This window comes from Scleropages formosus, chromosome 4, assembly GCF_900964775.1.
Source record: "Scleropages formosus chromosome 4, fSclFor1.1, whole genome shotgun sequence".
NCBI lineage: Eukaryota > Metazoa > Chordata > Actinopteri > Osteoglossiformes > Osteoglossidae > Scleropages > Scleropages formosus.
The window spans coordinates 1,476,578-1,490,576 of NC_041809.1; the positions used below are offsets into that span (position 1 = coordinate 1,476,578).

The 13,999-nt window shown below is 45.9% G+C and overlaps 1 protein-coding gene across 3 annotated transcripts in view; it reads left to right on the top strand.

Moving 5' to 3' along the window:
* The window catches only part of kif16ba (kinesin family member 16Ba), a 49,124-nt gene that overhangs the window by 26,454 nt on the left and 8,671 nt on the right, over positions 1-13,999 (top strand). For 2 of the 3 annotated variants that reach the window (XM_029250899.1, XM_029250901.1), the window contains 8 exons: positions 2,908-3,027; positions 3,219-3,270; positions 3,484-3,621; positions 4,825-4,907; positions 7,155-7,243; positions 10,794-10,826; positions 11,187-11,240; positions 11,403-12,743. In XM_029250899.1, the coding sequence (XP_029106732.1) occupies positions 2,908-3,027; positions 3,219-3,270; positions 3,484-3,621; positions 4,825-4,907; positions 7,155-7,243; positions 10,794-10,826; positions 11,187-11,240; positions 11,403-12,743 (1,910 nt within the window). The remainder of the gene's footprint in view (positions 1-2,907; positions 3,028-3,218; positions 3,271-3,483; positions 3,622-4,824; positions 4,908-7,154; positions 7,244-10,793; positions 10,827-11,186; positions 11,241-11,402; positions 12,744-13,999) is intronic. The other variant, XM_029250900.1, reaches the window with a different exon arrangement.

A 13,999-nucleotide genomic window follows, 5' to 3' on the forward strand; every position in this document is an offset into this window, starting at 1 on the left:
GTTGACATTTTTTACATTCTCAGTTTGTGTACTCCAACTCTGATTGTGCGATGGAAACACCGTTCAGGATGCTGTCATGTTTCATTGCAAGTTGTGTGTTTATTGTATACAGCGCAGGTTATTTGGCAAGCAGACAATTGGGGAATGTGGTGAGCTGGTGAGGGCATTGTCTCTCAGCATGGGGCTTTCTGCTCCTCACCATGGCACCGTGAATAAATTACTCATTGTTTCTTTATTATAGTTCACACGTAAAACTCAAATGTTATGAATGTCAGGCATCTTCTAGAATACCTTTTCCGACCTTTTTAGGTTTTGTATTTCCTTGCTGCTCTTTTAAACCTGGGAATGTTGGACTCTGAGGGCTCTCTGAACGCAAAATGAATGAGGCGCCGCCTGGTTCAGTCCAAATACAGCATTCTACTGAGAACTGTGATCCCTCAAACCGCACAGCTCGACAGCAGAACTTTTCCCTGTCCAAGAGCTTTGTTGTTTCTTGGAGGATGTCTGCAGTTCCTGCTGCTTGTCTTTTTTGTTGCTCATATTCCTCCTTTTGTCAGTGTTTGACATCCATGTTCCACTCCTGGGTGGGTTAGTGTGTAGGGGTATTGAGCTGCCAGGCAGATACATTATTAACCTTCATTCATCCAATTCGTTTGATCAAGTGTTTACAGTACAGCATTCAGTACAGGTGCTCCTCGAGTTATGCGATGTGACTTACGATGGCCGTCGAGCCTGCTGCATGTTAACATCGGCTGAACACCCTGCCATATTTCTTTTAGTTTTTCTCTCTCTTAGGGTTTGGTTGTCCAGCAGCATTTTGTTTACCAAACCCTCCATGTGTGATTGCCCCAAAGTTACTTTTTATTTATAATGACTTGTAAGTGAAAAAGTTAGCGTTTATTGTTCAGGGATGAATACTGTGCAATATTAACTACATCTATCCGTCCATCTATCCAATTTCAGCAAGCGCTTGTCTTGACGAGTGTTAGGTGATCCGGCACGTATCCCGAAATCAATGGCTGAGAGGGGCTATAAGCTGCACAGTTAATAAATTAATACCTCTGTTGTATTTCATTTTATAATTACTGTACTGTATTTGTTGTTGTTCTGTATCAGCACTATTTAAATATTCATTACGTGTGAAATTAGTGGAAAAAATACAACAAAGCCATATTAGACAACATAGCTTTCTTGCATGTTAATTTTTATATATGCTCATAGTTTACATTATAAGGGGATTGTCATTGTGACAAAATACGACAGGGCGACCAGAACAGAACTTCGTCATATGTAAAGACCACCTATAATCAATTTTATTGTGATTTACCCATTTATACAGCTGACTTTTTTTTTAAAATTTTATTTACTGTATCAGTTCGGGGTAGGTACCTTGATCAAGGGTACTACAGCAGGATATGGGAGCAATCCTGGCACCTTCATATTGTAAGGTGATACCTGCTGCCCAACACATGTCATTTCAGCAGCAACTATAAGCGGCTTCCAGCTTTATTTAATGGTGGAGAAGACGTCCATGTATTCATGTGCGATGAGATAGTGAGCTGAACAGACAGGATGTTCTGAGTGATTTGGAGCAGAAGTTGCTGCTTGTTTGTCCTGTTTTACTCACTGGTGGTTCTTCTGGTCCTCCATCAGAACCTACAGGGCAGAGGATTATGTATCCCCCTGTGTTGTGGCTCGACATTGCTGCATCGTGTTCTCAAGTACTGTCTTCCGTGGCACAGTCGTGTCAGTGTGGACTAGATAAACAGGATGCCCAGCTGCAGCAGTTGGCAAGATGTACAACAGAAAGTAAAGTGTGCCACGTCTCCGGCCCACTGATTTTCAGCAAGGACTCTACTTGGGGACATGTGTGTTTGTCACTGAGTGGGATATTTAAAAAAAAAAAAAAAAAAACTGTAATGAACGCGATGGAATTGGGTCATCTTCACGCTCTGTGTTTGAGAGCCGAGTCTGTGCTGTCAGGCCCGTCGCTGTGCTATGAGGTCAGCCTTGCTCGTGTTTTCTCACCCACAGCGTGTCACACTCATTCCAAGTGGAAGACTTGCTGAAGCTGACTTGTACCCGAGTTTGAGGTGAACTTGTACGCAACCCTTCTGATTCTTGCTCGTCTCTGCTTGCTCAGAAGCCTGCTGACATTCTCAAATCGCACATTGTTTCGAACCATGAATCACCAGCCAAAGGAGAGAAAATGCACAACTGTCCCTTTTTTCCTTGGTGAATGTGCAGCAAATTTTTATTAGTGCAGTTTTGTACTTCCCAAACTAGAGAAAAATCCAATGATATTACTTTTTTTTTTTTTTTTTTCTCTTTTCAATATTAAATAAAAGTTTGTAATTAGCGTGAACAAAACATCACAGGTAGAGCGTTTTTATGCCAGGCAGTGCGGTGATGCCTCCTAGCGCAGACGGATCAGCGCTGTTACACAACACACACACTTTCACTGTGTGAGGGGGCGTCGTGCTGCTTTGTAGCTCTCATCATTTTCCCTCTGCTTTTCCCTCCCACCTTGAGCATATTCATTCTTTTTCAGCACTTGTTCTCTTTAATGGCAACGGCAAGTAATATGCAAGATGTGAAGGAATCTGAGATGAACTTTGTTTTATGCAGTTCTTTGGATTCAGGGAATTCCTTTTATAAGAAAATTAGCTGGCAGTACTCCTGAGGATGACAGCAGTTCTGATACCCAGGTCTGCCACCACACAGTGACCACAAAGACACTCTTTCTCAAGGCCCTCATGCTAAATAAAGGGGTGTCCTTTGACTTTGGTGTGAAATTTTTGCAGTTTTTCATCCTGGTCTCTGGAGCCTTGCCTTCAAGCTTAGTGAGGAACTGTTGGGTGTCAAAGACTGATGAAGTTTTCATCTTTGGCTTTTCTCTCTCAACAGGAGGAGACCCTCGCTTTGAGGAAGGAGGGGATTGGAGTTGTTTTGGACTCGGAATTACCCCATTTAATTGGAATTGATGATGACCTTCTTAGCACAGGAATTATCCTCTATCATCTGAAGGTAAGTGTGGGTTTCTCAACGAAGCCAAAAGATGCCAGACAGGAGGACAGCAGTATTGTGTGAAACTGCAGTTTCTTCATTTTGGAAAGGCATCTGACAGACAGCCATGTGGGTATGTGACTCATCCCTTATCTATTCTTAAATTGTGTTGTTTCATTGATTGTTCCTCTGCATACTCTTGTTTCTTTTAGGAAGGAAGGACCTATGTTGGTCGTGATGATGCCACTACAGAGCAGGACATTGGCGAGTAACAATCATCTAAAAATTTTTGGAAAATTGTGATGAAAGTGGAAAATCTGTTTGTTTGAAATTTAAAAATTCACATGAAGAACAAGTTTATTAGAACATATCCTTCATTTCAGATGTTTAAAGTCTTCTGGAGTTTTGAAACACAAACATTCTGGGTCTTCATATTTTGCGTTGGGTCTTGATTCCATCTTTCTTCCTGTCCACCAGTTCTCCATGGGCTGGACCTAGAAAGCGAGCACTGTGTGTTTGAGAACCTCAGTGGGACTGTGACCCTAATTCCACTCAACGGTGCCCAGTGCTCGGTCAACGGCATCCACGTGGTGGCACCCTGCCAGCTCAACCAAGGTGAGAAGCATGCTTACTGTGTCTTAGCATCCAGGGACCCCGTGCCATGTGAGGTCTCTACTTCTGTGATACGTTATCACCTGCCATGTTTCTCCAAGTGGTCCTTCTGTCCCATGGTACCACATCTTGTAATGGTGTCATCAAGCAAAGCACCACACACACTAAAAATGGGTTTTGTTCAGTGTCCATCAGGCAGAATACAAGAAAAGAAGACCATTCCGTCCAGTGGGTGCACACATTGATTGCTTAGCGTGCAGACAAACACACACATGTTCCCATGGGTAGCCCCTTATATGTGCCAGAGGGACTGTACGGGCTCAGTGTCTTCAGTGCGGTCTTGTTAGTGCACGTTTGTGAAAAGTCCTCCTGCCTCGTGGTTAATTGTCCGATGAAGCTGATAGTGCCGCAGGGCTCGAGAGGGAGGAGGATTAACCTTTCCTGAGGAGAGAGGCACTCAGACTTTGGCTTCCCCAAGAGAATGGCATCGTGTCTGCCAGCCACGTAATCTATTCTCACCAGGCCTGTGAGATAAAATGGGAAGGGCTGGGAGACGTATCACAGTGGCAAGCCATGCCAGGTCCTTTTATAACACTTTCAATTTAGCCAATATCCCCTTTAGAAGCGGCTGCATCCAGGGCAATTTTTCTCTGCAGTGGCAGAAATCCATCAGATTTCGTCCTTTTGGGTGCTTTGTCACTCGTCAGAAGTCATTAATAGCAGCAGGATCGGATTAATATGTGCTGCTCAAATCAAGCAAACGAGGGACAGAGAGAAGAGAAGACCCAAGTATAGATGCTGAGCTCCTGCAGCCGTCTAGACCCATACAGCACCCGTTTGCTTTGTTTTGCTCCAGTGCATCTCAAGTGCTGCTTCAGAACCAAAATAACACCAATGACCCCAGCACCAGGTAGTCCAGGGCACAATGAATGCGGAATCGACAAACGTAGAGGCCCGAGTGAGCTTCACTCGCACATGCTGCAGTGTGTTGAAGCGCAGCGAACCTGGTTCCGTTTGGAGCACAGTCATTGACCTGTTCCAGGTGTTTAAGCAGCAGCTCAATCTGAAGAGCTTCTCTGTCCAACCAGGTGTTTTGCATGTGTTTGGTTGAAGGTGACTTTAACCACTTGACTTCTCTGCCTGAGTGGGTGTGTATCTGAGGTGTTTTGTCGAATGTGCAAACATCGCTCTTTTCGGTCTGTCCAGGAGCAGTCATCCTGTTGGGGAGGACCAACATGTTCCGGTTCAACCACCCATCAGAGGCTGCCAAGCTAAGGGAGAAGAGGAAGGTGAGGGTGGGCCCCAGGTGGCCACGGGCCGCATATAGCAAAGCACATACTTGTGCAAGTAAGATGCCAGCTGCTCTTTGGAGCAGCTGACTCCTCTCTGAGAAAAGAACATTCATTGGGATTGATTTGCCTCATGGTCTGTTTTTTATTTGTTTTCTTATTTCTTTGTTTTGAAACCGTAGGAGAAATAATCTGCAGAAAAGAGCATATTTTCTCATAAGGGCCTGAATAACTGTCATGATTTGGAACATTGTTTTATGACCTGGTGTCCAGATGCTGTTGGTTTTGCAGGTAATTACATGTCAGCAGGTGGTTCAGGCCTGCCTTGCATATTTTGGAAGAGGAGGACTCAGCTTTCATTTCACCTTCAAGCTGGCCCTTCACCCGGCCTGGCCAGCTCAGCTTCTTGGTTTTCTCATTAAATGACATGTAATTAATTCATTAGCATGGTCAGTGGACCATTCGTGTGGGAATTAGGGTCTTGACCTCAGAAAGATTAATAGTTTTAATGAGAGGTTACGTGGAAAAACTGCTGTCATGTAAAAATGAAACGATAAAATGTCAATATGTATGTGAGGGAAAACCTGAGTACATTTTACTGTAACAAAGTTGTAATCTTGTGCTTCCAACCATCCATTTTCATTAACCACTTGTCCTGGTCAGGGCTGCGGTGGTCTGGAGCCTATCCCGGTATCACTGGATGCAAGGCTGAAGGCGGTACACTCTGGGCGAGATGCTAGTCCATCACAGTCTTGTACTTCCCTATACAAATTTTTAAATGTACAAACTTTTTTCCAGTTTATCTAATTATTTTAACATTTTCTTCACCTTTGTTTTTTTCTAAAATTTGATGTTGCCAAAGGGACGTGTATTAATGCCAGTTAATAGATAACGGTAAAGAGAATCAGCACCAAATAGGAGCATTGAACCACTTAATTTAACTCTCTTCCAGAGTGTCTGGTGTTCCTAAGTGTTGGTGATCAGTAATAAAATGAATGAAATCCCGGCGTAGGGATCTTGAAGCTGACACCAGGATGCTAGGACACACCTGGAGCCAGATAGGGAAGAAAGCACAGGACAGAGATGCCTGGAGAGCCTTTGTTGGCAGGCATAAACAAAAAATACACATACATACACACACAATTTGACTGAAACCGATTGTCCCGAGTGTGGTCGCGGCAAACTGGAGCCCAACCCGGGAACACAGGGTGCAGGGCTGGAGGGGACACACCCAGGACGGGATGCCAGTCCGTTGCAGGGCACCCCAAGCGGGACTCGAACCCCAGACCCACCAGAGAGCAGGCACAGGCTAAACCCGCTGTGCCACCGTGCCTCCAAACACAAATTTTGTGCATATTTATGGGTTGAATTGGTGAACAATCATCATTGTATTGGAGTTTGTGAAAACATGATGTTTTTATTGTCATTTTAAATTTGTTTTGATGTTAATGGAGCACAAAGTTAATAGAACCATTTAAATTAGTCTTGCAAAGTAAGAAAGTATTTTTACAGAACCTAGAGAGATTTTTACAGAACCTAATCAGCGAATAAATTTCAGAACAAAATGAATTACGAACAGACCTCTGGTCCCAATTGGCTTTGTGTCCAGGTGCCAGAATATATACAGTATGTGTCATTTTTTGCAGCATGTGATTTCGAGAGCCTTAGAGTACCAAGAGGAATTTCACAGGCTTATTGTGTAATAAATAGCCAGCAGTACAGTAACTGCCATGTATACCTACACTGATTATACTTATAGGCAGAATTTATAGCCGCAGAACGGGCTTCTTTTTTCCCCGTCCCATACGCATGAATAGGATTACTTTTCACCTGAGAGAAATATGTCCACCTGTGCCTGTAAGTGGGTGAGGAGAAGGCCAGAATGGTTTCTCTTCATTTTTTTCTACACATCAGCGAACTCGATCTCAAACCGGTGCCTTATTTCAATCGCGGCTGTCATTTGAAAGGTCAGCTGTATATTATTGTTGTTTGAATCGGCTGAAACTGCTCCCAAAGAACGAAATTTGCTCCTCCTCTTGAAAGATTTGGCCTTCTGGTGTCTGGAGGGGGGAATTGAATTTTACGTGCGTAGATTTCAGTGAAAGACCTTGTCTGTCCTGCAGGGGAAGCTCATGCATTTAGTTTAGAGAGACGTTTGTCCCATTTGTTGTGCAGTAACCTGATGTGTTTGTGTGTGTCGCAGTGCTGCGGACCCTTTTCTGATTTCCCCGGTTAATGCTTTTCCAGAGTGGGCTCCTCTCCTCCTTCAGCCTGTCCATGACGGACCTCTCCAAGTCTTGCGAGAATCTGTCAGCAGTCATGCTGTATAACCCAGGGTGAGTACAACCTGCAAGACGCAGCATCAACGTGGTGATGCGCAGATGCTCCCAACGTGCTCAGGCTCTGGCCCCACCTCGCCTCACCTCTCCTGGCTTCGTCTGCCTGTCCTCTCACCTGTCCACCACACTTCTCCTTCAGGACTCCTTTCCTGTCCTTATCTCCTCACAAACCCCAAATAATTCACATTCTGAGGAATTGTTATTGTGCGACTTTTTTAAAGCAGTCTCCTGTTTAAATTGAAAAGTGCACAGAGGTTAAACATTGATTATGAACACAGTTCTGAATCGAGAAAATCTAAAGAGCAGTGTGTGTCAATACAGGTGTTTGTGGTTCTTTACTGTATTTTAATAGGTTTTTTTCCGTATGTATGCAGAGGTTTTGCGTTTTTGTCTATTCTCTGTCTGTGTTAATTGTTTTCTGTGCCTGTGTGGGAGAGTCAAGCGGCGAGCGTGAGGATGTCACATTGAGTTTATTGAGGCTCATTCTGTGTGCTTTGGCTAATTCTTATTCCCACCACTTTCCGAGCAGAAGCCCAGCACATACTCAAGGAGGACTAGATTGGAAGTCTTAATTGAAACCGCTTGAGGGTGTCTGATAGAATGACCTCTCCACCAAAGGCCTCCTGCCGTGCGACAGCTCTGATTTAGGGCTGCAGTGGCTGGCATAACCTTGAGCGCAGCTTGCAGCTGAGGATGGCAGGCACGTTGCGGGGGGTTTTGGATCTCCCCCCTTCTCCCAGTGTGTTCATCTTGTGAGACAAATTTAGGACATGTTTGAACTCACGTTTCAGATGCTGCACGGTGGGGAGTTTTTCTCTGGCACTCTAAGCTTTGCACACGCATGTGCAAAATCCTGGAGTCCTCCAGCCTCTAGAGTTTACATAATACTTAAAATTAGTCTCCCAGGGATGATCATAGTGTCATCACACACTTACAAAATATTTGTTTAGTCTCTATTTTTACTGTTAGGTGGAAACCTGTAATGCTCCAATCTGTAGCTGATGCAGTTGTGGTGTTTGGCAGATTATTGACCGATGGATGACTGAACTAAAAACCTCTTGTATTCTGTTTCGTGATTCCTTACAAATTTATAACAATGAAAATAATGACGATAATGATGATTAAATTAGGTGAGCACTCCTCGGTTTCTTTTTAAAAAAAAAAAAAAAAAATACCACATTGAACAAGAACTTCCGATTTCAGTTCTGGAAAGTAATGAACAGAGAAATCGGAACACAACTTTCCAGCTTTGCTCAGCGGGTCTGTAAATGGTGCTGCTTCAGCGCTGATGTCCCACAATGTCTGAACATTTGTACTTGTGCTGGGAAAGGCTGTGAAACTCACACTGTTTCTATTAAGCAACGCACCATGTTAATCAGCAGAGGTTCACAGTTCCGAATGGACATTCTCGTCTGTTATTACCTGTTATTAATTTGTTTCCTGCCATGCACCTTCTCCTGGGTCAGTGTGAAGGCAGCACGGAGGCAGCAAGGGATTCCTCAAACGGAGTGTTGATGCCGTGTCGCTGCCCTCTGTCATTCACACCATCAGGGCTCTAAATGTCCTCAGCCGGCCCACTAACACAGTAATTATTTCCTTGCTAGTGTCAGTGGGGTTCGGTGTGAGATCTCCCTGAGGAGAGGCTGTGCTATTTTACCAGAATTTTTTTTTTTTTTTTTTTTTTTTACCCCCCACAATGTGGCAGAAGGAAGGTTTAAAGTTGCTATCCTGTTGAATGGGGGCCACAGTTTATGGAGACGATCTTGTTGAACGAGTTGAAGCTTTAGGGGCAAATCCATTTGGTTGAATGAAGGCTTAAGGTGGCAATTATGTTCAGCAGCAAGAAGGTTTAAGGTGGAGATTCAGTTAAGTGGGACTTGGAGAAATGTTGCTGGGTTGCCATCCGGTTGGGCAGGAGTCCGTTTTAGGGAGACGACATTGTTGGAAAGGATCGGCATTTAGGGCAGTGAATTACTTGAGCCGGAGGAAGGTGTAGGATGGTAATCTTTCCAAATGGGAGGAGTTTTTACAGTGGTTAGCCTGTTGAGCAAAAAGAAGGTTTAGGGCGGTGATCCTCTTGAATTGGAGGAAGGTTTGGAGGTTTTCAGTTCATTAAAGTTTCATGGGGAAGGTGCAGCTTTTTTCCCATTTACATCTCCTCAGGCCAGGAGTAGTATTTACATTTTCAGCAGCCTTTTGTTCGCTTGGTCTGCAAAACAGTTCACCTTTTCTGTTTTAATATCCACTGGAATTTTGCCCTCGAAATGAAGTATGAAACTAATGGAGCCAGTCTGTGTTTTAAAGTCTGGTTGCAATCCATAGGGCATGAGCTCTTTTGCATAAAACAATATTTTTTTTTTTTTTTTTTTTTTTTTTACTATTAGATATCCTGAACTCTTAAATGGAATAATGTCAACTGTACTGAACTAGAGTTTTGACTTCAGGGGTTTGACATATCACACAGCACTTCAGCAGAAGGGAAAAATATCAGTTTAAAATTCAAGTGTGTATCATGTGGCCTTGTTGGGCAACTAAAGACTTGATGAGCTGTCAAAGTTTCTCTTTCCTCAAGATCAGGATGTGGGAACTGCTGGGGACCGGTGATCATTTTAACTCCTTTTCTAGCAGCCACTCATCTCAGACCAAAATTCAATTTTTTTGGATAAAAGAGAACCTCTCTAGTCCCATCCCATTCCTGGAAACGGGGAACAGCAGAAACAAATACAAGAGGAGTCATACAGAATTAATGTCCCTCAGGGACGGCAGTGATACGGAGGCAGATAGCCGAGGGAGAGCGCGATACATCTTCGAGGGGACGATAACACACGGCTCAGCCCTTATTGCCAGGAGATTAGCGGTGGTGACTGCAGCTGGTTATTAAAGGGAGCCTTCCTTTCAGTTTTATTTTTTTTATTATGGAATTGCATGCTGATGGTTTGCGTGGTCTGCCAGCTACACGTCGAGTCTCTGCTCATAATGTAGTTGGACCTCTAGATGTAGATTTTGCATATAGCCACAGGGACTTTAAAATAGCTTCTCTTCTACTTGATTGTTTGCATTTTTTGTGTACTGCAGTATTATCACTAATTAATGTAGATTTTGTAGCATATCTCAATCTTCACCATATCAGCCTGATGGTCTCGTTCATTTGTTTTCATTTGTAAGACAGAAAAATGTGTAGTTTTCCTTGTGCTCATCAGCTCCTTTGTCAAACTGGAGTGAGAAAGATGTCATGATTTTCACATCAGCAATTTCCCATCGGTGGGTAAGTTTTTGTTAGCCTTACAACTAAATTAAAAAAGCCTCAGGTTCACAGTAAGTAACAGTTTTATCACCCCCAACATGAGGGCCCTGAGAGTCCTTCAACACTGAAGAATCAGCTAAATGAGCAGACCTTGTTAATGAAGTCAGTTCTGGGTCTGTTTAATATCACACAGATGAGGCTTCTGTTCCTTCTAGAAGGGTCTAAAGAGCAGGTGTGGAAGCCTGGCCCATGACCCATCTTAATGGCTGTGTGTGTCTGCTCTCTCCGGACCAACCGCCACAGTCTCTTCGCTTTAAAGGGGCCCATCTGTCTCAGGTAGATGAACATCTATGTCTCTGAGGGGACTCCCGTGCATCCGCTGCATGCTAACTCCTTTCCAGAGGGCTCTGGATCTGGATCTGGATCTGGCTCTGGATGCAACAGCCCATTGTGTTGGTTCTGTCATTTGTTGTTAACCCTAACCCTCCCATTAATAGCAGCCATCGCTTTCTGAGAACAGGTCACACAACCCTTTCTTACAACCAGATTTTGTGAGTGGTCTCAAGTATCGCATGGAACCTGCCATTTCATCTGCTGGCATTGGCCGTTGCTGACTGCATGTGCTTCCCGCTGTCGCGCGTTTGTGTAACCTCTCATTTCTGCCGAGTGACAGAAGTTTCCATCTCTTTTTGCTAGGCTGGAGTTTGAAAGGCAGCAGAGAGAGGAACTTGAAAAGTTGGAGAATAAAAGGTATGAAATCCTAAAGGCCACAGGCACGCTGATCCTGCAGCTGACATGTGTCACGGTCATAGTGTGACACAGTCACATTTCCGTGTGCTTGTACTGAAGTTGTGTGCTTAGGCCTCAGACAAGCACAGATGACAGATGGCCTGTGTTCTCTGTGACATCCAGGCGCCTGATCAAGGAGATGGAGGAGAAGCAGAGGTATGAGAAGGCTGAGCTGGAGCGCATTCAGCAAGAGGTGGAGTCGCAGCGCAAGGAGTCGGAGCAGGTGCAGCTGCGCATCCGCAGGCAGGAAGAGAGCCTGAAGCGCCGCAGCCAGGACATCGAGAGCCGGCTGCGTGACCTGCTAGCCGAGAAGGAGCGGTTTGAGGAGGAGCGCCTGCGCGAGCAACAGGAGCTGGAGTTGCGTAGCCGGAGGCACGAGGAGGAGCGGCTCAGTTTCACGCAGGAGGAGCAGGAGCATCTGCGCGAAGCCCATCGCAAAGAGCGTGCCGAGAAAATGGAGATCTTCTGCGAGCTGGAGAAGCTGCGGCGGGAGCGAGACGAACAGGCCGTGCGGATGGAGCTGGAGAAGAGGCGCCTCGAAGAGCAGGAGCGGGAGCAGCGCAACCTGGTGGCCCGCCTGGAGGAGCAGCTGCGCGAGAAGCAGGAGAGTGTGGGCCTGCTGCGGACGGATGATGTGCAGAGGGCGGAGCAGGAGCGCGCCGTGCTGCAGGGTATTCGCGGGGCGCTGCTCAAAGCCAAGGAAGCACGGCCCGACGGTGACGAGGAGCACGCAGAGGTGCGCAGCGCCAAGGCCTCCTACGTGGACTTCAAGGTTGCTCAGCTAGAGCAGCTGAAAGGCCTGCAGGCCGGTCTGCTGCGGCAAAAGGAGCGGCTGGAGGCGGATGTGCTTGGCGAGCGCAAGGCCCTGAACGCCATCCTGCATGCCCACGAGGAGCACCAGAGGCAGCTAAGGGAACTGCCGGAGCTGGGGTCGTCCAACGCCTCCCAGCTGGCCCAGGAAAAGGAACGCATCTGGCAGGCAGAGCAGTGGCTTCGCTACAAGGAGCGGCAGCTGGAGCGCCTGACGCAGACACGGCTGCCCGCCGTGGCCGAGGAGCGTCAGCGAGTGGCTGAGCTCCTGGAACGTGGGCCACCAGGCCTGGACAACGCCCTGTACCAGGTGGAGAAGGAGATTGAGGAGAAGGAGGAGCAGCTGTCACTATACTGCGCCAGCGCCGACCAGCTGCAGCAGCTGCGGGATACCTACGAGTTCACGGCCAACGTGGCACGCCAGGAGGAGAAGGTGCGGCGCAAGGAGAAGGAGATCCTGGAGTCACGGGAGAAGCAGCAGCGTGAGGCCCTGGAGGAAGCGGTGGCGAGGCTTGAACGGCGGCACTCAGCCCTTCGCCGGAGCTCTGCCCTCGAGCTAGAGATTGAAGAGCAGAGACGCAAGCTCTCAGGGCTGGGTACCCCACACACCAGCCTGGAGGCTGAGCACCAAGCGCTGGAGCAGGACAGAGAGAGGTGGGTCTCTGCTTGCTGCTTCTTCTAGCCCCCCTGCTTGCTCCCCTGCTACATTGTCGGCCCCGTTCTAGTGTCACACCCCCTCTTCACTCAGGCCAGATGGATCCACCTGTGTCTAGGCCTGTTGTGCCCTCCATGTGCTCATAATTGTGAATTATTTCTCAGAAAATGTTTGCTTCATTTTTTTTTTTTGTTTTCTGGAGAAGGTGCAAAAAACGTTCAGTATGTATAATTTTTAAGACCTCCTTTCTTCTTACTGTACTAATCTTCTCACACACTTGAGAACATGAAAATTCTGTTTACATCTACCTGCTAAAGCTGTGACTGTATTTTCAGTTGACACAGCGTGCACCTGGTGTTTTGTTTAAAAAAGAAAACCAGGTGAAATATCACATTTGGATATAAAAGCGCACACAGAAGTGCTGTTGGTGTTATTTGCTTCTTGCTTAGCTGACACTGCGCTATGAGTCCTGGCAGTCCATATGGTGTAGGTCAGGAGTCGGCAGCCTTTCCAGGTACGCAAGCTACTTATTAAAAAGTGCAACATGTTACGAGCTTTGCTTTGGCTTCACCTCTCATCACAACTGCACAGCTGCAGGAGGTTTGGGCTGAAACACTAAAACATAATGAAAGTTTTTTTTTTTTTTTTTTTTTTTAAATCCCTGTTACTTTAAAGGGTAATTACACTTTAATGAGAAGCTTGACTTTGCATGCTGTCCACCAGGGCTTGGTAATCACTAGTGTACCACAGAGGTTCACTCCAGCGCTTGTTTCCAGGTGCTTCTCATCACTCAGTCTTTGGACTTGTCTCCATGCAAGCAGCTCAGTTATTTAGGGGCTGACTTCAGCTAGATGTTATTTTGAAAGTAGACCCTTTCTGTGACAGTGTCACCTCTGAAATTAACCAACTCACACACGTGGCCAGAAATGCTTAGCTCCGCCTCCATTAATGTTCCATTATGTAGCCTAGTCAGCGCTTCACAATTTATGTCTTGCTTTTGTTTGTAGCTTCATTTTCTGCAGATGTCTCACACAAGAGCAGACAGTGAAGGCAGTGCTGGTGCCTCACTCTTCGTTTGCTGTGGGTTCGGACTTGTGTTCAAGGTCAATCTGTGTAGAGTTTGCTTGTTCTTGTCATGTATGCGTGGGTTTCCACCAGATGCTCTGGTTTCTACCCGCAGTCCAAAGATGTTTTTCAGGTGATTTGGTCACTCTAAATTGTCCTCAGAATTTGTATGTCTTTTTTTGAATGAGTG